Source organism: Theropithecus gelada, chromosome 7b, assembly GCF_003255815.1.
Source record: "Theropithecus gelada isolate Dixy chromosome 7b, Tgel_1.0, whole genome shotgun sequence".
In the NCBI taxonomy this organism is placed as follows: Eukaryota; Metazoa; Chordata; class Mammalia; order Primates; family Cercopithecidae; genus Theropithecus; species Theropithecus gelada.
The window spans coordinates 56,049,173-56,073,729 of NC_037675.1; the positions used below are offsets into that span (position 1 = coordinate 56,049,173).

Sequence of the window (24,557 nt, forward strand, 5' to 3'; positions counted from 1 at the left end):
CTTTGGTTTTCCTTCTTTAGTAAATGTCCATCCTTATGGTTTAAGTAGACTTCGAAGTACAGATTAAATGTCTCTTGAGGTAAAGATCTCACGCTAATATCTCTAGCTAAAGAAGAAATGAGATCCGCCATTTAACTTGAAACTAACCCAAGAGAAGTGGAAAACAATTGAAATATGAACTTTCTTCCCTTTACCCTTCCCTGTGGAGGCTACTGGTTATACATGTTTGGACTAAGGAGGCTGGTTTGGTTTCTACATCCAGGCGTCTTTGTTCATTTCAAAAACTTCACTATGACTCATCTCAGGGGAAAGATTCTTGATTGTGAGTTGGTACTCAACTGCAATACCATTCTTTCCCTGGGCAACTCATGAGTGGAATGTGCTCTGTTGCCTCTTGTCTCATACAAGGCTTTCAGAGAGAGAAAAGACATTCTCTTAAGTTCCTGGAGAGAAAGTATAGAAGTCAGTTGGCAGAAGACTCACATGAGCACCATGTTCTCAAAGATGGTGCATAAACCCAACACCCTGTGACTTAGCAAAATGCCACAGCTGTGATGAATGATGTGGCTGCATTATATGGGAGCAAAGAGAGGGGGAAATGACTGATTCACAGGTTACTTTTGTCCTCATTCAAGTCAATTGACTTTTTTGAGCACCTGCTGAGAGAAACTTTGGACTAACTAGTTTCTGGGGAGACAGGAGTGAGAGATACTGTTCCTGCCTGAAGCGAATCACTATCAGATAAGAAAAAAAAAAAAAAGAAAAAAAAAAAAAGCAAGTGTCCTGCTGTGAAAACATGCTGTCTTAAAGGCTTGCCCTGGGGGTCAGGGCAGGCACCATGAATGACCCTCATTCAAAGTAGTGGAGGTAAGTCAAGGAAAGTTCCTAGAGGAGGAGAGGCCTAGAGCTGAGTCTCCCAGCACGACTACAGGTTAGCCAAATAGTAAGTGAAGGAAGGGCATTCTATGCAGAGGGAACAGCATTCATGAAATCACAGTGACAAGGGCACTTGACCAAGTGGATCCCATGGCTTGAGTGTTAAGGGCACATGGGAAAAAGGGGTCTGGAGAGGGAAAAACCAGACCCTGGGCCTTGCAAAGGACATTCTCTTTTATCCCAAAGCTATTGAAGGAACTTCTGTAGCAGAATGACCTGCTTAGGTCTACATATTAGAAATATGACCTTCAAAGCAGAGTGGAATATACATCCAAGTGTGGAAGGGACAGGGGCTTCCAGATTTGAAGGCCAGCAGAGAGGTGGAGGACGTTTCAGTAATTGAGAGGGGAAAGGAAGTGGGACCGAGGCAAGCAGCAGTGAGAATAGAGACAAAGGAGTATTCAGGGTTCTTCATGAGATAGAGCTGAGAGGGCTTGGTAACCAATTGAATAGACAGGCATGGAGCAGGAGAAATTTAGAACAATGCCCAGGTGTCTGCCTGGAACATCTGGATAAGCCACGGTGTTGTCTAAGGCAAAGGGCATAGAGGAGGAGAAACAGAAATGGGGGATCGGGGGGCAGCATGGGGCCTGGTGAGTGTGGGAACTGTAGAACATTCCAGTGGAGGTGTGCAACCCCCTTAATGGGCCCCACAGTACACCATGCTCTTGGTTGGCTCAGCCTCGCTAACAGCCCCGACTTCCTCTCCTCACCTGCAGTTTCAGCATAATATTACACTTACCTGAAACCAAGTTCATCTGAGGGACTTCATTCCAGATAGCTGGGTAGAAAAAACCATAAATGTGGGCTCCTAGGAAGCAAGGAGCTCTGTGACTTTCTTGCTGTACTTGCCTGTGTGAAGAGGGGTAGAGACTGGCACCCTGTTTCTCATGCTGTGAGCTTCAGCCTCACCTTTACGAAGCAACACCAACCGGGTATGCTTATGATGTGTAGCATTACGTTAGCACACGAATATAGAAGTCATTGAAACCGATGCATCGTTTGTATGTAGACATGATAAAACTAGAAAAAGAAACAACTGGCTCCAGGAACCTTGCTGGAAATACAGCAATTAGGAGTGGAGGGGCCATTGACTGTGAAAATATGTTGTTTGCCTTTTCTAAGAAGACTTTTGTTAGATGAAACTTAGATAAACTTCTTCTCTCCGTAGTAAAGGAAATATGTTGTCTACTCTGAAATAGCCGGTTTGGGGTTTTCAGTTGTTTTTGAAATGCAGACCTTTGAACCTCTGCTTCTCCAGAATGAGAATGGAAAAGTTATGGAGAGGTGAGATCCTCTTTAAGAAAAAGGAACCTGTCAGAAACCTTTGTAAGAAGGGTTGAAAATACAGCAGTTCCGAGGGTCATAGAGGTCTGAGTGATGGAGTGGGAGTGGCACAGCCCCATGAGTGGCTGGGACATGTTTGTTTCAGCATGGCTGCCATTGAAACTGGTCATTATTTTCTTGATGTTGACTTTCTAGCTGCCTGCTTGAATTCACTTAAAGGAAGGCCAGTATTGGCCGGGCGCGGTGGCTCAAGCCTGTAATCCCAGCACTTTGGGAGGCCGAGACGGGCGGATCACGAGGTCAGGAGATCGAGACCATGCTGGCTAACACGGTGAAACCCCGTCTCTACTAAAAAATACAAAAAATTAGCCGGGCGAGGTGGCGGGCGCCTGTGGTCCCAGCTACTCGGGAGGCTGAGGCGGGAGAATGGCGTGAACCCAGGAGGCGGAGCTTGCAGTGAGCTGAGATCCGGCCACTGCACTCCAGCCTGGGCGACAGAGCGAGACTCCGTCTCAAAAAAAAAAAAAAAAAAAAAAAAAAAGGAAGGCCAGTATTGAATAAATGTGCTTTATTTTTGTTTTTAATTTCCAAACGCCAAGACATGGCCCACAGGCATGAGTGCTCCTGGGCCAGGAGTTGTGCTAACTCTTCTCAGATAGGCTGACAGCCCTGAGGTCTTTGAGAAGCAAATCCTCAGGATCCCCCCAAATTCGAAAAGTCGTGAGACTTTTAACCTTCACTCCTTACCAAGCATATATTTTCCTCTGAAGTGTTAAGGACTGTGCAGGCACATGGAGGGCAGCCTTTGATATGGACACAGCCACTGTTTAATGACACAAAGCAGGCTGCTTTAAAACAGCACTTTCACCTGTCATCTCTAATGGAAACTGCAGGGAGAAAATTAGGCCCTCTTTGTATCTAACATGTCAAAGTGGGTATTTTACTCCAAAATAGGCCACCTCTCGCCTTGCAGGACCCATATATGCTTCCCGCAAGCCTGGAGACTCCCCAGAGGCCTCCATGGACACTTCCCGGCATCAAGGAGCACACTGAGGAGGATCCAGCTCCAACGAGGCCTGAGACCAATCCTGCTCTCTTTTGCACAGAGGCTGGAACAGAGCTGAGCTGCTTGTTCTGCTCTGGCCAGAAATAAAGACAAGCTTCTGTAACCTTGATGGTGCTGCTAAACTTCTCTTCATTTTTTAAAGGAACGTGAAGAGTGGGTACCTTCTTACCCCTCAGTTGGTTTTCCTCTTCTCCCCCTCAGAGACCAACGGTGCAGTCGTATCTTGGAGGGAAAGAGCTTTTGAGAGTAGCCTGGCTTGCTGTGGTAAATGGGAGTTGATCTTCCATCTGCAGTTAGCAGGACCACCCCTACGTGAGCCCTTGCATGGGAACAAGGCTGTTCATGTTTCTCTCTGCCAGAGATGCCTTTCTCCCTGCCCTTCATGCTGCATTCGATATTGGGCTCTTCAGCAATACTGATTCCATCTTTCCCTCTTCTGGGGTTTCCCTGTTTGTGGGTCAGGTGCTGCATGGTCTGTTGATCTGAGTCAAATTTGCAGCCATTTCTGCAGCATGCATTAGAGACAAGCAGTCCCAGTTCTAACTGGAGCCCCGCTTCTGTGTAAACTGTTGTACACACCACACAGCCTCCCTGTGGCTGATTTATCTGAATTCTAAAAAGGAAATAGAAATCAGCATGATTTAAAACTAGATCCCACTGGTAAAGACCAGCAGGCAAATATAGAGCATATACAAGATGGGTGCAGCACTATTATCAAGAATGACCATGAGAAGATAAATCAGTGTGGACTGCAGCAAGGTCTAGAAGGAGCTTTCTGAAGGATGAAGACTGTGGGATGAGACCCACTGATGTGCACATACATGGTGGTGCTTTGTCCCAGAAACCTCCTACCTGTTGGCATTCTCTGCTTGCACTTCCCCCTGAAAGTCTGTTACTCCCAGAGCTCTACCGTGGCTCTCACCCCATGCTCTTCGCCAGAGAGATTCACCCACTCCTGTGGCTAAAACAACCACCATGAGCTACTGACAAGGAAACTTATTCTCCAGCTCAGACCTTTCTTCCAAGACCTGGACTTGTTGACTTCTCCCCTTGTATGACCCAAAGGCATTGACAGCCAGCTGATCTCAAATCGAGTTTACCCTCTCTCTCTTCTCACCCCACACCTGCTGCTGCCCTGTTTTCTCTGTCGCACCAAACCTGAATCAAAGGAGTCATCTCCAGCTACTTTGTCTCTGTCACCCCCTGCTCTTCCCTGAGCTTCAAGTACTGTCAATTTCCATTCTTTCTTTCTCCTCTGTCATGCATCCCAAGCCACCATCAGGATCTTCCTAAGTTCATGTCCTGGCCTCCACCGTCACCATCCGCCAGGCCAGCCTTTACGTTGACAGCCATTGCCTTTCTGGCACGCTCATCTGATTGTGTTCTGCTACTCAGGTTTCAGCAGTTTCTCGCCACCCACAAGATGAAGTCTACTCTCTTTGTTCAGTATTGCATATCTCAGCCATTTGACCCCCTGCCTATTTGACCCACCTTGTCTCTAGCCATTCCCCCCATCCACCCATGTGTCTGCTCTACCCTGCTCTGCCCTCTTGACTCTGCGTTTCCTTCCTGCTTCCTGAAATGGCTTCCTCACTGTGGCCATCCTAGTGGAGACTCCAAGTTATTGTACTTTGAAGCTGCCCCTCACTCCCTATGGCAAACCAAAAGGCTCATCGTTCTGTGCTCCCCTAGAACACTGTGTATACTCAGCGCTTGTCCTATTGCTATTATAATTTTGGTGTAAGTCAGCCATTCTCTCTAGATTAGAAGTTCCTTAATGGAAGGGTCACGTCTTCACAGAGCTTGGACCCCAAGCATTCAATATTGTTGAATATTGAATATTGTTCAGTATTCAATATTGAATAATAGGCATTCAATAAATGTTGAATGAGCAAATATCAGGATTCCCACACTTGGCAAAGAAGTCAGCCCAGCATATAGCAAAAGCATCTTTATCTTTCTCACACTGCATAAGAGAATGACTTTCTAGTTTGAGACCCCCAGTGGCATGTCCATCAGGAGCATCCAAGAAAGCTAAACAGCTGTGTGCCAGCCAGAGGCATGCATGCCTTCAATCACATATCAGCTTCTGCAGGACACAGCTCTGCTTCTCCCTGTTTGTCTGTATTTTCCAACCATAGCCACAGCCCACAGCTTCACAGAATGTAAAAGGTAGATGGGAAGTTACAGTAGGTGGTTCTTAGCATTGCATCCAACAATGTGGCATCTGGACCACGGGAAAGGACTTGAGCTTTTAGTTTGAGTCTATCCCTGGCCAACAGCTTACAGAACCCAGCATCCAAGTCATTAGAATTCCTGACTTCAGGGGAATGAAATGGTCAAGGCTCTTGCTTCTCTGGTTTGTTTCTCTTTTAACAGTTTTGTTCTAATCCTTGGCAAGGAAAGGTGCCTCACCACAATCCAGAGGGTGAAAGGTTAGTAGGCTATGTTCTTAAGAACTGGGATTTCCTCTTCTTTGTTTATCTGTTCTCCTTACAGGAGGGAGTGCTCTTTGAGCACATGGCACTGAGACAGGACAATGCTTGCTCTAAAAACAGTGTCCATGTGTACCTGCCTCAAGAAACACAGGGCCAAAAGGCGCTTACGTTGCCCAGGAATGCATCTAGAAGTAACTCTTCAGGAAGGCCTAACTCATCATGTTTTGAAGTTGGATAGGAGCCTTTTTTAGGAAACCTACTCCCAATGGACCCCCATTTTGACTAAATGAGTGAGGCCGGCTTTTCCACTCCTGTAACCAGGGCAATTCTAACTTGTCAAAATAGTTTTATAGAAAAGGAGCTAGTACTGATTGAGCTGGGATTTGCACCCCACCCCACAATTTCTGACTCTTAAAACACCACATTATCACCTTGGCTTATAAAGCACCATGTTTACAACACGATTCAATAGCTCAGGATTCTGTTCATCATCAGTGGATTTTGCACGGTTCAGCTGTAGGGCACCCAGTGAAAATTTGCTCCAAGAGACTGCTCCCTTCTCTTTTGTGATGAATTGTGCCCAAGAGCAGCACTGGATTACCCAGGCTTCTCTGAATCATGATCATTGAGTTTTCTGAGCAGTAACTTGGGACTTTCAGGATGTAAATAGCAAACGTGAAACCTGGTGACAGAGTGGTAACATGCCGTTGGCCTGAAAGCCAAAGTCGTAATTAAAATCAGTGCCGCTCACTCTGCAGAAGCATTAGCGTTATTTCAGCAGAAATAAAAGCATGGTGGAAAATGAAGTCTGGTAAAATAGCTCCAGGATGTTGCAGGATGGAAGGTTCCAGACTCCTTAGCTGCCATGTCCCAGACTCTTGATCCAACTGCAATTTGAGTTGAGGATGACGTAAGGGGTTAGTATGATGTGTTGGGGAAGCCTTGTCTGTTTGTGGTTATTAATGGTAACAGAGGGACTCTTGATTGTCATAGTAGAGTGAAGGGCTTTCAAGCACAGAATGGAGTGATTTTTAGCCTGAGATAACTGAGTCTGTTCTTAAGATGCCATTGACTGTCCAATTTCAATTCTCCAGAAATTCCCCTTCCTTGACCTTTTCCTTACTGCAAATCAACAAGTAATCTCACCAGGCCCATCATCCCCACCTAAGTCTTTTGAGTTCAGGAGATTATCCCACACCCACATTCCCTAAACCTAGAGGTGTTTCACTCAGGAAGCAGGACCTGATTTCAGAATAGTCCAGGCCTCTTTCATCAACCTCAACATTTATCTACTCTAAACGTTGAAAAATTGGAAGGTTCTCGCTTGTTTTGAAATATGTGTGGTCAGTGCCTCAGAATAAAGCATTTAGCAATTGATAGAATCCTGCAGTCAACATGGTTGGTGATGGATAATACTTCATGAAAAACAAGAATAACATTTACCCAACGCTTTAGCATTTCAGAGTACTTTACTGTCACTGTTTTTCAGCTACTGATAGGCTGTTTGGTCCTTATTTTGTAAGAATTGGTACATTGTAGGAAAGAGCTAGGAATCAGGAGATCTGGGTTCTGGTTCCCATTTCACCATACACTTGCTCTCTGATCTAGGATTCATGACTTCTTTTCGCCATCTTTAGAATGATCCAGGGATGAGGGAAGATGATTCTGGAAACTTTCCAAAGATCCTATCAGCTCAAAAACTCTGACTAAAAGAATATGGGCAAATACTTTGTTTTGGTTTTATTTAACAAGGTAATAGTTCTCCTGTGGATTTTCAATACAGTTACCATTTACTTTTCTTAACTTTGGAATCTCAGACTTGGAGGTTATTTCAGATGCACTTTAGAACTTCCATTATCCTATGGCCTAGCCAATCTTTGGGCCTTTCAAGTCCTGATATATTTTTGGTTGACAATCAAGTAAAAAGTCAAAGATACATCTGGATACATTTCATGGCTTGGAGAAATGGTCAGTGGACACACCCCCACAACAGAAACAGTTTTGGGAATCAGGATGCCCTTTTTCCCATTCAGGTATATATAGGGAGGCATTTTTCTTGGGGAAAGATCAGGCTAGGAATGGGTGACTCCACCATTTTTCTATCACTGTGGGAGTGGCTGAAACAGTGTGTGAAAATCTACATTGAATATACAAAAATTATCTTGAGGTCGTAGTCTGCTCATGTAGCTCTAACATTCGAAGCCAGCTCTTTCCAACTCAATGATGAAGCGGTCCAGCTAATGCAGTTGTTCCCTGCCATCTTTTTGCTCATGAACCCCTTTGGGAATCTTATAGAAGCTATGGATGGCCCTCTGCCCAGAAAACTTCCCATCTACTCACAAATTGGGATATAATTGTAGGGGATTTGTGAATGCCCTGAATCTCATGGACCCCAAGTTAGTTCTCCTGGTCTAAGTAGAGTAAAGGAGCCCACCAGTAGGAATGTCAGGGCTGGCCTGAGACTTCTGCATCTTAGCTAAAATTAAATACATAGTAACATAAAGATTTTTTTTTCCTTTTTTTCCTCTGACCATCACCCTCTTTTCCTTTCTCTGTTCCTACATCTCTTGTCATCTCTTCTCATTCCCTCTCATTTCTCCCCCCATCTCTTGCACATCTTGCACCACAGATGTTCCAGCCTGGCTAAAAAGCCTCCGCCTGCACAAATATGCTGCGCTTTTCTCCCAGATGACCTATGAGGAGATGATGGCCCTCACCGAGTGCCAGCTGGAGGCGCAGGTATGTGCTTGAGGTGACCGTTCCCTGAGAGGGTGCCCCAGGCGGGACCTGAAGTTCAAGGCCTGGACAACCTTGTCTGGACCCATACCTATGCCCACACAGTAACCCGCCCTGTCATGGGAACTGTGGGGTGCTGGCCAGGATTCCATGGTGAGCAAAACTGAGTGGATTCTTGCCTTCAGAGTCCAATAGGAGATGGAAGACAAGCAGATAACCCCAGGGTCGTGAGGGTGAGATCAAGTGGTGTGAAAAGGCATAATCTCGGCACACTCGAAAGTTCCAGGTGCTAGGGAGGAATCGGTGGAATTTCCTAGGAGAAGTAACATTTGACCATGCCACAAAGAATCTACATCCCTGCCTTTGCTTTTCTCACTCTCTCCCTCCCTCTGCCCGAGCAGGGCTTGGCTTGTTTGGGAAGTGACAGATCCATTGTCTGTTGTCTAGTCCAGTTACAAATCAGCCAGCTTCTAACTGGACTGCTGAGTAGAAGCACCAGGTCATGCCTCAGACCCACCCCAACATTTTTAAAAAGCCATGTCCAGGCCGGGCGCGGTGGCTCAAGCCTGTAATCCCAGCACTTTGGGAGGCCGAGACGGGTGGATCACGAGGTCAGGAGATCAAGACCATCCTGGCTAACACGGTGAAACCCTGTCTCTACTAAAAAATACAAAAAAACTAGCTGGGCGAGGTGGTGGGCGCCTGTAGTCCTAGCTACTCGGGAGGCTGAGGCAGGAGAATGGCGTGAACCTGGGAGGCGGAGCTTGCAGTGAGCCGAGATCCGGCCACTGCACTCCAGCCTGGGCGACAGAGCAAGACTCTGTCTCAAAAAAAAAAAAAAAAAAAAAAAAGCCATGTCCATGCCAGTCTTTGTTGAGATTGGAGAAAATTATGCAAACTTTTTTTCTTCTAACCTGAGACAATCATTGAGAATGAGATTTCCATAGGTCTCAAATTTCATTTCCCCTAAGGCATCTTTCCCCAATGTGGATGCCACAGGCCAGTCAACAGAACCCCTGAAACTAAGCATGTTTCCTGCTACGCTGTGCTCGGGTGAATGGATCTGACCAATGTCTTTGTTTCCCTTGTTTAAAATGCTATTTGTATGTTTCACATTGGCCTCAGTTTCCTTTCAGCAATGATTTAAAAGAATCGATGGTCTGAATAGGCTAAAAATATTTCCTTTGCAGGAAGAGGAGATTGTACCATTTGGGCATGGCTGGTCTGGATGCACACCTCCCCGCAGATCACCGGTTCCCCAGTGCTTATTCGGTACCCTCATTTAACCCTGCAGGCCTGGCGGACTCCCAATATGGAGACACAACACAAAGCCCAAAGTCACTGCACATTCTCAGAGAATGAAAGGCACTCATTTCAACTTCCTAACATTTCTCCCACCTCTTTTTGAATCTTGATTGCTCCTTGAAATCCCAGGGATTGATGAGAACTGTTTCTAAGAGCATTTTTGTGTTTGGGTCAGAGTTGAAAAAAATCTAAGTCATCAGTTGTTCAACTTGAGGAAAAAAACAAGAAATAATTGAGGGCAAAGCCAGAGGCCAGCACAAACTTTTCAGAGTAATTTAATTCACTAGAACCCAAAGTTAAGGGTAAACAGAAATATACCCCTAGTGTTTCATCTTAGAGACTGGGTTCACTTGTCATTTGAGTCTTTATTTTTCTAGTAAAGATGTTGTTGATATTCCTATCTTTTCCTTCTTTAAGAAGAATTCTATGGAATAGTTGCTAGACATTTGAGTTAGAGACCTTATTTGAGAAAGGGCTGTCTATCAGGAAATTTGCAGTATCTATTATCAACAACTGTTTAAATCCTTAGGCTCACCACTGCTACCCAGTTAAGAAGATAAAATCCACAACTCTTACTGTGAATCCTAATCATTTACCGGAAGAGATGACTGAATTATGAATTTAAGTAATTTTCTATTCTAGTTTTCCTTAGAGTAACAAAAGACAGGCTGCAACCTAGCAGAAATTCCCCGTGTTTTATGACACTCCATGTGGACTCTACTGGGCTGCTCATCTTTTCAAGATGGGTAAAAACACAGGGAGGGTTTGAGAAAGCCATGAATGTCTGTATGGGGTTGGGACCTTCAGGGAAACTGAGGGGGACTGAAATTATAAAGCCTGGAGAAAAGGAAGAGTGCATGACTTAAAAATTATCTTCTAAGACTGTGAAGAAATTTCATGCTGAGTGGAATAATTGGCCGTTCCGCATCTCTCTCTAAGATACAGAAAGATACAAATACAGATAAAAAGTGTGGTCAAAAGACGCAGGCAAATGTGTAGCCAGATGGATTTAGAATTAAGAAGATGGCCAGGCACAGTGGCTCACACCTATAATTCTAGCACTTTGGAAGGCTGAGGTGGGAAGATCGCTTGAGTCCAGGAGTTTGAGACCAGCCTGGGCAACATGGCGAAACCCCCTCTCTACAAAAAATACAAAAATTAGCCAGGTGTGGCGGCCTGTAGTCCCAGCTACTTGGGAGACTGAGGTTAGAGAATCACCTGAGCCCAGGAGGTGAAGGTTGCGATGAGCTAAGTGGCGCCACTGCACTCTAGCCTGAGCAACTAGAGTGAGACTCTGTCTCAACAAATAATAATAATATTTAGTAAGAAGAGGTTTATGACGATGGGTACTAATGCAAGAGGTAAGTGGATATTGATGAGCCCGTGAAAATAGAGGAACAAAGAAGACAGTAAAAGCCTCCAAGAACCTGTAAGCTGATTCTTAAAATATGTTTTTAAATATACATTTAAATGTAACTTGTTGTTTAATTACAGAATGTTACCAAAGGTGCAAGACACAAAATTGTCATCAGTATTCAGAAGCTCAAAGAAAGACAAAATCTCCTGAAGTCTTTGGAAAGGGTAAGTTATTGGATGAGGGAACATTTCCACTTTTGTTATGGGAAAGTAGACTAAGGAAAATTCTCCATTGGAAGTGTCATCGACAGACCTGCTAGAGCATATCATGCGGTTTCCTTCCCAAAGTCAGAGAAAACAGAATGATTTTGAAGTGAAACCTCCCGGTTGCACGTGCTTCTTTGGAAGCCGATGCCTCAGGGCGCTTATTCCCTGGGCCCAGGCTGCCTTGCCCAGCTGTCCCAGAGCCCTGATGAAGTGCTTTCAAATGCACCCTTTTTATATGCATTTGTGTCTCTGCCTCATATACATTTGTAGAGATCAGTGAGGTGACCAGTTCACAATCAGACGCTGAAATCTTGGCAAAACAGGGCAGGGCATGCGCAGTGTGCTTTGGTCTCACTGTCCTCCCAGGGGAGGGTCTGTTTTGAGAAAAGCTGCCCCCGAGTGGTGATACTAACAGGTACGCTGCAGATAGAGGCGGTCAGAAGCATTTGGCAGGCAGACATAGTTGGCTCTCAAGAGAATCATTTCAGGCTTTAACTTAACAACAGAGTTGGTCCCTGTGACTCTGATAGGAACCATCTCAAAAATGCTAAATGCTGAAAAAAGTTTATTCCAACGTTAAAAGCAGTGATCAGCTGCCTACTGTCCCATTTTGTTTGCTGCCTACACAGGTCCTCTTCTTACCTTTGTGTCTGGATGCTGCCCTGGTAACAATGTCATTTTTAGGACTTAATGACGACATGATTTCATCTAAGATCCCAAGGAGGGCAGGCCCCGTGCCTCACACAAGTGAACCAGCATTGCCTCTGCCTCAGGGCTGGCATTCTTATGCATGAGTACTGGGAGGCAGGAGTGGTGGGTGGGAAGTTCTGTGGCTATTTGCAGCCTGCAGAGCTTTAGAGGTAACCTCTTCTAGTAATTCTAGGGAGCTTTTGGATTTTGGAAGGGGACAGAGTATTGAGGGAGGTAGGGATAAAGCAAATTTTGTGAGCACATAAACATTTAATGGAGTGGTAATTTTTCAGCACAAAGATGTGTGTGTATAATTTCATATAGACTATATAAAGTTATATTCAATGCATATATGTTATATATATATATATATATAGAATACACATATATAACTTCGTAAGGAACGTTTCTTTTTAAACCTCTGGCCAGATAGACAGACAGAGGCTTCTCACGTGCACATCCGTGATTAAAGACCTCTTCTTACTTAAAGTGAATTACAGATTACAAGTGAGATATCCAATAGAACCTGAGGTTTATTTGTTGTTGTTTTTAATTGTATACTACTTTAGAAAGCAGTTTGTCTAAGTGACTATTGCCGTTTTTAAATTGAGAAACCATTCTCTTCGGGGGAACATTCAAAAGGCCAATTTACTCTTCCTTTGTTAGAAAGTGCAGAAAACATTTTGCATAAGGATTTGATTGCTAAGTGTTATGGTAAAAGAGTGATTTTTTTCCCTTCTTTCTGGAGCAGCCTTGAGGATTCATTCATATCCTCCATCACTGGGGAAGCGCACCCACCTGGGAGACAAATTCCTGTTAGCTTTATTCCCTGCAGCCTGGCAGAAGTCAGCACGGGGAACACTCTGGCAGCCCAGTAGCAAGGGTGACCCCGACGTGCCACTGACTTTCCATCTAGCCTTTGATAAGTCAGTGATGTTTTCTGTGTCCCAGATTTTGCACCTAGAATAATAGTGACTCCCCTGTTCGCTGGAATGGGAAAGTTAAAAGGTGCCACCTACAGAGCAGAGTGTGATGGCAGCCAGTGGAAAGAAATGGAGTTTATCGAGTCTGACTTCTTTGAGAGAGGAGAGCTGATGTGTGTCAGATGACTGGGTTGAGCCTGAGTCAGAATACCCGAATGTTTGGACATCCGGTGTGTTGTCCCTGCCTAAGCTGATGAGCTGGGGCGGGAGGGAATCTCTCTCAGGCATCCACTGAGGACTCATCCCCTGGCCCTCCTCTCTTCTCTGGAACCCCTAACTCCTGCTTTGCAAGGGAGTGAGTTGTTTGTAACCTGTTACCACTGACGGCACCAGTGGCAGACTCAAATCAGCCATTTCCCAGGCATTCCCAGACACCGCTGGGCTGATGATGCTGTTGGGAAAAGAGTCATCTGCCCCTGCCTGCCTCCCATATTCTTACCTCACATAGATTTCTAAGGAGATAGCTGGGGCCCCGCCCATAGTTAGTTCATAATCAGTGGTGGCTGTCTGAACTCTGTGTGCAGAGCTTTTTTGTTCAGTTACTGAACCCTTATCAAGCAGCTGCCTGGGACACAATTTGCCCCATCCACTGGAGGTTAACCGTGAGTCATACATGGCTCCTGCCATGGGGAGCTGGGGACGTGCATTGGGACAGTTAGATATGGCACCATATTATCTCATAACCCAGTCTGATCGACGTCATCACCATAGCAGGTGGGGAAGCTTCCTGAGGTGAAATAGACCGCTGTGCAGTGATGAGGTGGGAAGCCTTCAGAAGAGCAGGACGCTGGCCGGGAAACTCATTAGGAAACTATAGCAAGTCTTGATGGGACCTTGAACCACAATAGAGGCAGTGAAGATGGAGGAGGAGGATAGAGATCATTTAGAGGGAGTCCAGTGATTGTGACCAGGCTTGGGTTTGAGTGTCACAGCATTTGGGGACAGAAAAGATAGGAGAAGTAGGGGCAGGAAATGGAGGTCCATGGGAAGGGTTGAGTGTGAGGTGCCTGTGAGACACCCAAGTAGAAGTGGCAAGTCAGTGGCCAGAGAGCAGGCCTACAGTCCAGGAGGCCCACAAGGTTTGAAAGGACCGATTGTGCGTCGTCTGAGTGTAACTGATAATAGGTGCTCCCGGGAAGTGTGTGTCAAGAGCATGGACAGGCCCTTAGGAGCACTGTAAGATATGGAGGGGCTGAGCAATAATACGGGCTGTGCTCGCCCAGAGGGTCGGGAGGGTTTGAAGGAAGGAATCCCGCCAGGTGCCATGGAAGTGTCACGTACAATGGAGACGAAACACTGTCCTCTGAAACTGGCCCTCGGCAGGTCACTGTGCCATGATGTTACGGGTTTCAGGGGAATGGGAGGAAACAGAAGCAGAAGCCTGTGAACCAGTTGGTGTGAACGGGTGAGGGGCCATGGGGTACAGAATTGTAGACTTCTCAAGGTATATAGTGGAAAAGGGAAATTAGAATGGTCACTGGAGCAGATTTTTCAACATTTATCTTGAGTAATGAAAATGTTTCCACGTGGTTTTATTCACCATCCTGCCTTTTCAATTCACTCTCAAACTGTGAAGCTAAGCCATGTTCTGAGCCTGGGTCCCTGGCATGGAGGAAGGAAATACACACACACACTCACGCATTCACCTCACTTCCATGTATTGCTGCTTACAGGAGGAGAAAATGCTTCTCTGTAAGCCTGTGCCTTTCCTTCAGACACATCCAGATCTTGTCCTCTTGGGTTGAGGTCTGAGACCCCCGATTCCATCAAGTGCTGCAGAGAAGCAGCAGAGAAACTTAATATTAAATGCTAAATATTTCCGAGGTAATAATGCCTTATACTAGTAAGGTACATTGTATACTTTTTAAAAATGTTTCACCCCTATCGGTGGATTTGGCCCATACAGCAAACTTCCTAAGGTAATCAGGAGAGCTGCTGGTATCCTGATTTTTTTTTTTTTTTTTTTTTGAGATGGAGTCTCGCTCTGTCGCCCAGACTGGAGTGCAGTGGCCGGATCTCAGCTCACTGCAAGCTCCGCCTCCCGGGTTTACGCTATTCTCCTGCCTCAGCCTCCCGAGTAGCTGGGACTACAGGCGCCAGCCACCTCGCCCAGCTAGTTTTTTGTATTTTTTAGTAGAGACGGGGTTTCACCGTGTTAGCCAGGATGGTCTCGATCTCCTGACCTCGTGATCCGCCCGTCTCGGCCTCCCAAAGTGCTAGGATTACAGGCTTGAGCCACCGCGCCCGGCCAAGGTATCCTGATTTTAAGAAAAAGAAACTCGAGTGAGTCCAAACTCCTTAGCAAGTTGGTTCCTAAGGACTTGGAAAAGCTCTTGAGCTTCATCTCAATGAGCCCTGCTCGGCCATGTACAGCGTCCTTTCATCCTTTGTTCCTTTCCTGCTGTTTCTCCTTTCCTGAAACATACAGTGGTGGTCAGGGGTCCCTCTTATATGTTCCCACAGCTCCCTGCCCTGATGCCCATCATACCATGTGGGTCCCAGAAACTGTAAGCACCTTAGAGCAAAGATTATGACTTAATTTGCTTTCATATCCCCAGTGTATAACAGTGCCTGGTTGATGACAGGGCTCAGCAGCTGATGGGTGCATGAGAGGAGGAAAGAGCAAATGCACTAGATACAGGAGTCCTGTCTATTATGTGAGAATCCCAATTCTTCTTACACAAAGGGAAGGATGGAGTTAGAGACACCACATGAGTGCTGGGGACACTTCGGCTGCTCAAGACTCTCTTTTCCAGATGGTTTGCAGCTTGTTGTTGTCATATGCCCAGGAAAGGCACTGAACCAACCTTCCTCCGAGACCCAAGTTAGCCACACCAGGGCTGGTATAAGTCAGGAAGTAATTTCCTTCCTGCTTGTCTCCTGAGTGATGGCTGTGGTCAGTGGTGGACCTCAAGGTAGGATCCAGGGGTCCCCTAGTTAGCATGCAGTCTGATCAGAAAAGGTGGTAGGTGCTTTCCTGGCGTGGGTCAGCTAGCTCACCTCCCTGTGCCTGCCCTGGTCACATCACCAGGTGAAGTCAAGGAAGCCGATCACATGATGGTGTCTAGATGCTGGGAAAGGGCCGGGTCTACTGTGGGCAGCAGGGAAGGAGTGATCAGGAGCATGCCTGACTGCTGCAGAGACATCTGTCATGTGTAGAAGGAAGGTGGCAGACGCTCTCTGATCTCAAAGGAGCTCCTCAGCTTTGTAACAGCACGTTAGTTAATGAACAGCTTCACTGTGCCTCTTTGTGTTTATCATGTGGGAGTATATTTTCTGTATGAAAGATCAGTAAAGACTTGGGTGGATTCCCCATTTTTTTTGTCAACATGGAGAATTAATTCTCACAGTTAGTCAAAGGTGCTAGATTGATTTCCATTCTGGCCATTTCCCTGTTCCTTCTCAATTTGGGCACTCTGTTTTGAGTTCAGGAATTCATTTTTAAGTGTCAGGAACATGACCTGAGTCACAGTGCCATGCTACTGATGCCAGCTTGATCAGGGGATGAGCTAACTGGTTGTAAGCCAAGTGTTATCTTTGAGACAATGGCTTGATGTCTATGAGGGAAAAACAAAATTCTACATGATTCCTGGGAAGTTATATTTTATAGAAAGTGTCCAACATTATTCATTATGTCTTTGGTTTCTTTTTTGATTTTTGTTTTCATTTATTGATTGATTGATTTTTGGTGTGGTTGCCTCCAATTGAAGAATCAGATAAGATTTGAATGGAGCATGCATATGTTTCCTGTTGGAAGTCTCTTCACATATCCAAAATCTCCTCTCACCACTAGCTGGAGAAACCTTCTTGCCATGTGACAAGAGCAGGCAGGGGTTTGGTGCAGTTGACAGAGTGTCCCAAGCATGCATTTGCTCATCCCATTGACAGCAGCTGCATGGGATGGCACGGCAGGGATCCATGTGATCACCCCAGCGTGGCTTTCCTAGCCCCTCTTCATAGGGAAGCTTCATCCCTCTTTTCCCTTCCCCTCCTTAGTCAGGGGCTGGACAAGGAGGTCAGTGTCCCCCGCAACCCAGGGGCTGGTTGGGCCGCTGGCAGGATCTCAAGGTAGGATCCAGGGGTCCCCTAGTTAGCATGCAGTCTGATCAGAAAAGGTGGTAGGTGCTCTCCTGGCGTGGGTCAGCTAGCTCACCTCCCTGTGCCTGCCCTGGTCACATCACCAGGTGAAGTCAAGGAAGCCGATCACATGATGGTGTCTAGATGCTGGGAAAGGGCCGGGTCTACTGTGGGCAGCAGGGAAGGAGTGATCAGGAGCATGCCCGACTGCTGCAGAGACATCTGTCATGTGTAGAAGGAAGGTGGCAGACGCGAAACTCTCCAAAGAGAAAAACGGACTTTCTCCCCTAAAATAGGCTGAACAGTGGCCCTGGCCAGGTTTGAGAGACAATTCTGGTGGCTAATTAAAATTTCACTTCCTTCATAAACCCTTCGTGCCAACTAGGCTAAGGCATAATCCAGGCTCCACTTCCCACCCCTCCCCGCCAAACAAAGCAGGTTCCTGCCAACGACAGGGTGTGGCTGTTGGTGTTCTTCACTGCCCACAGTTGAAACAGGCACATTCAAGGCTGCCGTCCTCAGCTTTCCTTTTTCTGATGGATTGATTGGAAATGTTTGGGTGCAGAAATTATCACATTTCATATGTTTGCATTCCCTGACACCATCGAGCAAGTGTAAGAGAGGACCCCAGGAATGGATTGGATACTCATGCATCAGGCTTTTTTAAATGTCCTTGCTATTCTGAGCTCTCAGAAAATTAAATACTTTGGGCCGGGTGCGGTGGCTCACGCCTGTATTCCCAGCACTTTGGGAAGCTGAGGCAGGCGGATCACCTGGGGTCAGAAGCTCAAGACCAGCCTGACCAACATGGTAAAACCCCATCTCTGCTGAAAATACAAAAATGAGTTAGGCATGGTGGCACGTGCCCATAATTGCAGCTATTCAGGAGGCTGAGGCAGGCGAATCACTTCAACCTAGGAGGCAGAGGTTGCAGTGAGCCGAGATCATGCCACTGCACTCCAGCCTGGGCAACAGAGTAAGACTCTGTCTCAAAAAGAAAAAAAAAAAAGAAAGAAAAATTAAATACTTCATAAATAATCGGGGCCCTGATTGTCAATGTCCTTTCCAGGTCCTAGGAAGACCTTGATGTGCACAAACACAGGGGGAGCAGCTTTGTTGCAGAGGGTCCACCCCAGCCACCATGCCAGGCAGGGTCCCAGGCTCCCGAGCCCCAGCCACGCTCCAAGCCACAGTGTTTGGGCCTCTGTGAGCATCTGGCACAGAGAGAAATACCAATCAGAATCAACTTTTATTTCTGTTTTTAATAAGTAGTGCCCAGTATATCAAACTATATGTGCAGAATGATCCAATGTTATTACACAACACATAAAGACATGTATATATTATATTACAGTTCTATACATATTCCTCTCCAGAATGATTCTTGTAAAACTTGGCACTCCCTTGCTCGAAACCTTCCCTGGTTTCCCATCTTAGACTAGATTCCAGCATCCCTGCCCCGGCCCAAGGCCTCCAGGCTCAGGCCTAGGTGGCTGACGGGACACCATGGCCCACCTGCTCCATCGCAGGCGCCCTTGCTGTTCCTCACACTCCCCGCTCAGAGCCTTTGCCCTTGCTGTGCCCTCCACCTGGAGCGTTTCTCCCCAGGATCCTCATGCCCATGCTCATTTGGGTCCTTGCACCAGTGTCACCCTCTCCAGGAGCTTCCCCTCACAGCAGCCCCGGCCCATACCACAGCCCCTGGCGTGGTATAGTTATCTCGTGGCTGGATGTCAACTCCCTGGGGAACCCTAAAGACAATGAGGCAGCTACGATATGCTCATTTTGTACACAGGGAAACTGAGGCACAAAGTGGTTAAGCCATTTGCCCAGGGTCACATGGGAGTGCAAGAATCCAAACCCTAGCCTCTGACCCAGAGTCTCTGCTCTTAATCGCTACCCTGTGCTGCTTGTGCCATGGACTGAGTGAAGGTGTGAATGGGCTATTTCATCCAGAATAAAGCATACACAGGACACAAAGCCATCATGTCACCCAACTTTGTTGTACAGCTTCCAAAGCGTGTGACTATAAAATGTATAACCACATTTTACAGAAATGCACCGAGGGAGGCAGAAAAGGAAATGCACCAAACTGTTTTAGTGGTCATCTCTAGATAGTGGGATTTTCTGATGGTGTGTATTTTCCTCACTACACCTGTCTGTATTTTCCAATTTTCTACCTGGGCCAATATTAGAATGATGAAACGAAAGTGGTCCCTTTTCCCAAAAACATCCTGATGAGGGTACCAGCAGCCACGAATCCCGAGCTCAGGGCAGGGGAGGACAGGTACAGGGGTGGACGACCCTTATTCCTGAGCCTAACGGAGGTCTTCCTGCTCTCCTCGTCCAGGACATCATCGAGGGGGGCAGCCTGCGCGTCCCGCTCCAGGAACTACACCAGATGATCCTGACTCCCATCAAGGCCTACGGCTCCCCCAGCACCACGCCCGAGGCTCGCCCCCGGGAGCCCCAGGCCCCGCGCCAGCCCTCACTGATGGGCCCCGAGAGCCAGAGCCCCGACTGCAAAGATGGGGCCACAGCGACTGGCGCCACGGCCACCCCCTCGGCCGGGGCCAGTGGGGGGCTCCAGCCGCACCAGCTGAGCAGCTGCGATGGGGAGCTGGCCGTCGCCCCCCTGCCGGAGGGGGACCTCCCCGGGCAGTTCACACGCGTCATGGGGAAAGGTAGAGCCCGATGTGCCCATTTCTTTTTTCTTCTCGGATCCCACTAACCAGAGCGACAGGCTCCTGGGGGCTTCCCCTGGATGCTGGATAAATTCCCTGTCCAAGTAGACATCATTAGCTCCATCTTACAGATAGGGAACGTGCAGCTCAGAGAGGTTAAGCCTTTTGTGACCCCCGGACACCTACTCCTTAATCCCGGCTCCTTTCTCTCCCAAATCCCTCAGACCAGGGGATGCCAGCCCTTTTATGACAGTGCTCATTGGGCCAGTGGACCCTTGCGGGAGGAAAGTGGGAAGGACTCCGAAAAAGATGATTTCGGGAACAAACCATTCACTCAGCATCTCACCCTCTCCCCAAAGCAAAAGTGGCAGAAAATGAGTGACAAACTGAAGGGGCACAGACGCCTTTAGCCAGAGCCCAAAGATCTCCCTGTGCAGAAAGATGCCAGCCTTAGCAGTGGCCTCTCCTCACCACTGAAAGTGTTCTCAGATGTGGCCAGGGTTTGGAGAATTCCCAGCATGGAACTGTTTTGTTCTCATTCTCCCGTGTCTGTGTTTATATTCTCTCTTCACGGCTGGCCTGCCGTGCGAAATGCTCTAGTACGAATAGCTTGCATTTATTTAACTTTTCCTCTGTAGCAGACACATGCTTTACCTATAGAGCTTACTTAATCCCCAAGTTATCCCATTTTACAGAGGAGGAAACTGAGGCACACAGGCTAATTAGCCCACCTGAGCTTACACAGCTGATGGCAGGGCTGGAATTTGAACCCTGCAGTCTCTCCATCATGCACATAGTTACCACTGTGCCTTCTTATCAGCTCAAGATAGAACAAGGTAGAGTTTCATGTGATGGTTCTCTCTGCTCTTAGGTGACAAAATCCAAACCTAAAGAGTCACATGTCATCTGGTGTCTCCTTGTTACCTCCACAGCCCTTACCACTTCCATTCTATACTCTTTATATCTTTGAGTTCTATGTCTTTGAGTTCTCAAAGATATAGACTTTATATCTTTCAGACTTTATATCTTTGAGTTCTCAAAAGTTAGCATATTTTCTTGGCTTCTGAGCCTTTGTACATATCTCCCCTCTGCCTAGAACCTAGGTTCCTACTAGTTTATACAAAGCCTTCATCCTTCATGTGAATTACAAGATGGTGCCCTGTCTGGGTGGACACGGCACTGTTAGCACTCACCTTGGCATGCACTTGTGTAGTGCACAGCCTGCACATCCACATGGGACAGCCTTGCCTATAACACTCTTTTCCTCACCCCATTCCCTTCACCTGGGTCAAGCCTCCTTCTCCAGGTCTTAGCCAAGTCCTTACATGCTCCAGGAAGCCTGCTGATTCACTGGGCTGGGTGAGGTACCCCCTCTCACCTGCCCCACATCCCCCTTTACTTTCCTTGTCTTAGCCCAGTTCACATTAGACTGTAATTGCCTGTTTGCTTGACTGTATCTTCATTAGTCTGCAGCACAGTCAGACCACTTTTAATAGCTACTCAATACCCTGCTTGTAGCACAGTGCTTACAGTAGATGCCTCATAAGTAGGTGGTGCAAAACTTGAGCGATGACACCAGTATCTAAAGTTAGGCCTTCCCACAGACCATCCAAGCATACATGCTGGGTGCACGCCTGTCGGGGAGGGTAGAATCCACAGCGTGGTCCTTTGGGTAAGAGTGCCCCTTTCTACCTGGGCTACCCTCTGCCTTTTCTGGGGCAGACCCTTATTTCCATATCCTCGAAAATATCCACCATTAGAATAATTGATGCTTGATCTGGTGTCTTACAAGACATCTTGATTATTTTCTAACATGTGGTAATGCCAGCACTTTTCCTTTGGAAGGGGAAAACAATTTTTTCTCTGTTATTGTCCAATATTTCAGACCATTTTTAAAAACCCAGTTTGCAGTAAGAGCAACTCCCACCCTTCCACCACCCACCTTAAGGCCTGTCCTAAAAAAAGACTTAAATTCATAGTAATCTGGTGGAAGAGATGACTCACAGCTTCCCTTGGAGCTTGATGGCCAGGGTGGGCCCTCACTCTCCCCCACCCACCCCTTAGCTGTGTTGGATTAGAACAGATTTCCCCATGGGTGAAGACACGGCTCCGCCAAGCCCAAGCGGAGCAGCTACTGAACACGCGGTACGTTGCCCTACTTCTTAAGAGACCCACACTGCTATGGCACTGCTTCTTTATATTTTAACTACTTTAAAGGAAACGGTAACCCCAATTCACACTCAGCGTACACAATTCCAATGAACAAAACGGTGGAAAGTGGAAACCACCCTGCCCCCACCCCAAACCCTGCCATCCTCATTCCCAGGGATAGTCACTATTAAGTTTTGGGATATCCTTTCAGAAACTTCATCATCATACATAAGCACGTGAATATTCACTTTTATACACACGCAGACCTTATTTACATTCTTTTCTACAGGCTGATGGGTTTTTTAAAAATACGATAGCCGGGCACGGTGGCTCATGCCTGTAATCCCAGCACTTTGGGAGGCTGAAGTGAATCACTTGAGCCCGGGAGTTCAAGATCAGCCTGGGCAACATAGTGAGACCCTGTCTCTCAAAAACAAACAAAAAGAATAACATTTTAAAAGTATATATACTTACAATATTTCTATCAATACAAATAGCACCATCTCAAAGTTTTTTTAAAGGTGGCATACTATTCCTCTGTATGCATAAACCGTAATGTATTTAACAAAGTCCCAATGACTAGGCAGTGAGGTGGTTTACAAGGTTTTGTTATGACAAACATTGTTATACTGAAAGTCTACGTGCAAAGGCAAGAAATAAATGGGATTGTGTGACCGAACGGCCATGCAGGGTTAGGGACAGGGAGGAATGAAGTATGATGCCAGGTTTGAAGCTTGGTCTTCTTGAGTGTCAGGCATTTTTTACTCTCTGGTTGACTCCTTTTGTCCACCCATCTCCACCCTGGCCCTGTAAACACGACTAAGAAAGTTGGGGAATCGTCACCTCTATGATGAGACCAGAATGGGCCACAGTAACATAGCGGTGAGAAAGCCAGTGCGTGTGTGTACTCTACCCGCAGACTAACTCTGCTCCATCCTCATTAGCACTGACTTGAGTGTGTAGGTGAGCCTGCGCCTATGTGTGCATAAATGTGCATATCACTCTGAGAAAGCAACCCTCCGAGGAGTGAGTAGCAGGCCTCCTGCACATGTGCACACCCACACACCTCCCCGTCTCCAGGAGGTGCCAGCTCGTTCCTCCAAACACAAACGCCACTGCCTCTGCACCTGGCGAAGGGTGCGCGCTCATTCATAAAATCACGGAGGCTGCTCTCTCTGACAGTGTCAGGATCTTGGATGCTTTTGAAGCCCCTCACACAGAGCCACTTTCAAAGACGGAGCTCAGGACGCCACTATTCACTGCTGTGTTCTTCCTCTCACGAAGTGTCTTACTGCAGAAGGCTTCACATAGAATGGCACGACTGGAATTAACCCAAGGGGCTTCTCAAGGCAAGGGCTCCCACGGTGTCTGAGCCTTTGACTTCTGTGGAATGAGGAGCCTCTTGGCCTTTTTTGTGAGCCTTACATAAAGCTGCAGACACACATACCTCTCAGAGTGTTGGTCCTGAAGGGAAATGAGAGTCAGGTCCCAGAGATTAGAAAGGGGTGCATTTTTCTAATTCATCTTTTCTTTTTAATTACAGTGTGCACACAGCTCTTGGTCTCCAGACCCGATGAGGAAAATATAAGTTCCTATTTACAGCTCATAGACAAGTGTCTAATTCATGAGGTGAGTAGTGACAGGTTTTACAAAACCAATTTTTTGTTTTTATTGCTTAGAAAAGGTTCTCAGAGTTTCTGTGATGTGATCATTTTAGTCTCCAACAACTTGTTTTTGAGTGGTGGACAGTTATTAATAATAGGTTGGGCAGAACTAGGCTATGACAGCCTCAAACCCAAACACAGCTTGAACATTACTTTGGTGTCCAAAGATTTGCCCAGACCGAGTGCTCTGATGTGCAGCGAACGCCTGAGACGACTTCTGGCTGGGGAAGCAGCCCCGGGTGGCCAAGCCTCGCAGGATAACACACGAGCCCTGCTGCTTAGCCCTGGGCGTTTTCAAGTCTTTTAAAAATCTTGTGTTGAACTCTTGGCTTTTAGCTCAGGGAACTGGAGAGAGGAAGGGAGAGAGAAAGCCCATAAAAGAAATAATGAGTGTGTGTGTGTGTGTGTGTGTGTGTGGGCTTGCGATTGTTATAGGAATCATATTTGCTATATATCCTTTTGGAGGAGGCCTGAGGCGGGCTGCAGGTGTGCCTACTGGACTCTCAGGCATAGTCTTCATATACAGAGTGAGACAGACACTTGGGCATGACGGGGCTAGGCAGCCATCTGCACTGGTGGCTGTCCCTGAGGGGCATGTAGGGAGAGGGAGTTGCACCTCAGACCTAAAATTCCAGTGGCTCCTTGGGCACCCCTCCCTCCCCACAAAGAGCTACAGAGGCAAGGCCTAGACTAGAGAAAACTTGGGACCAGATAAACCTACGGTGGCAAAGTCTTTTTGTAGGATTTCAATGTGAGAATAAGATGGTAAAGGAGCTGGGGCGGTGGCTCACGCCCGTAATCCCCACACTTTGGGAGGCCAAGGTGGGAAGATCACTTGAGGCCAGGAGCTTGAGACCAGCCTAGACAACATATCAAGACCCTGTCACTGCAAAAAAAAAAAAAAAAAAAAAAAATTA

At 46.8% G+C, this 24,557-nt stretch overlaps 1 protein-coding gene across 4 annotated transcripts in view; it reads left to right on the forward strand.

Annotated features, from left to right (window-relative positions):
* SAMD4A (sterile alpha motif domain containing 4A) overlaps window positions 1–24,557 on the forward strand; it is a 227,684-nt gene that overhangs the window by 175,505 nt on the left and 27,622 nt on the right. For 3 of the 4 annotated variants that reach the window (XM_025391588.1, XM_025391589.1, XM_025391587.1), the window contains 4 exons: window positions 8,357–8,466; window positions 11,263–11,349; window positions 19,492–19,825; window positions 23,520–23,605. In XM_025391588.1, the coding sequence (XP_025247373.1) occupies window positions 8,357–8,466; window positions 11,263–11,349; window positions 19,492–19,825; window positions 23,520–23,605 (617 nt within the window). Of the gene's footprint in view, window positions 1–8,356; window positions 8,467–11,262; window positions 11,350–13,562; window positions 13,667–19,491; window positions 19,826–23,519; window positions 23,606–24,557 lie in introns of those variants that run through there. The other variant, XM_025391590.1, reaches the window with a different exon arrangement.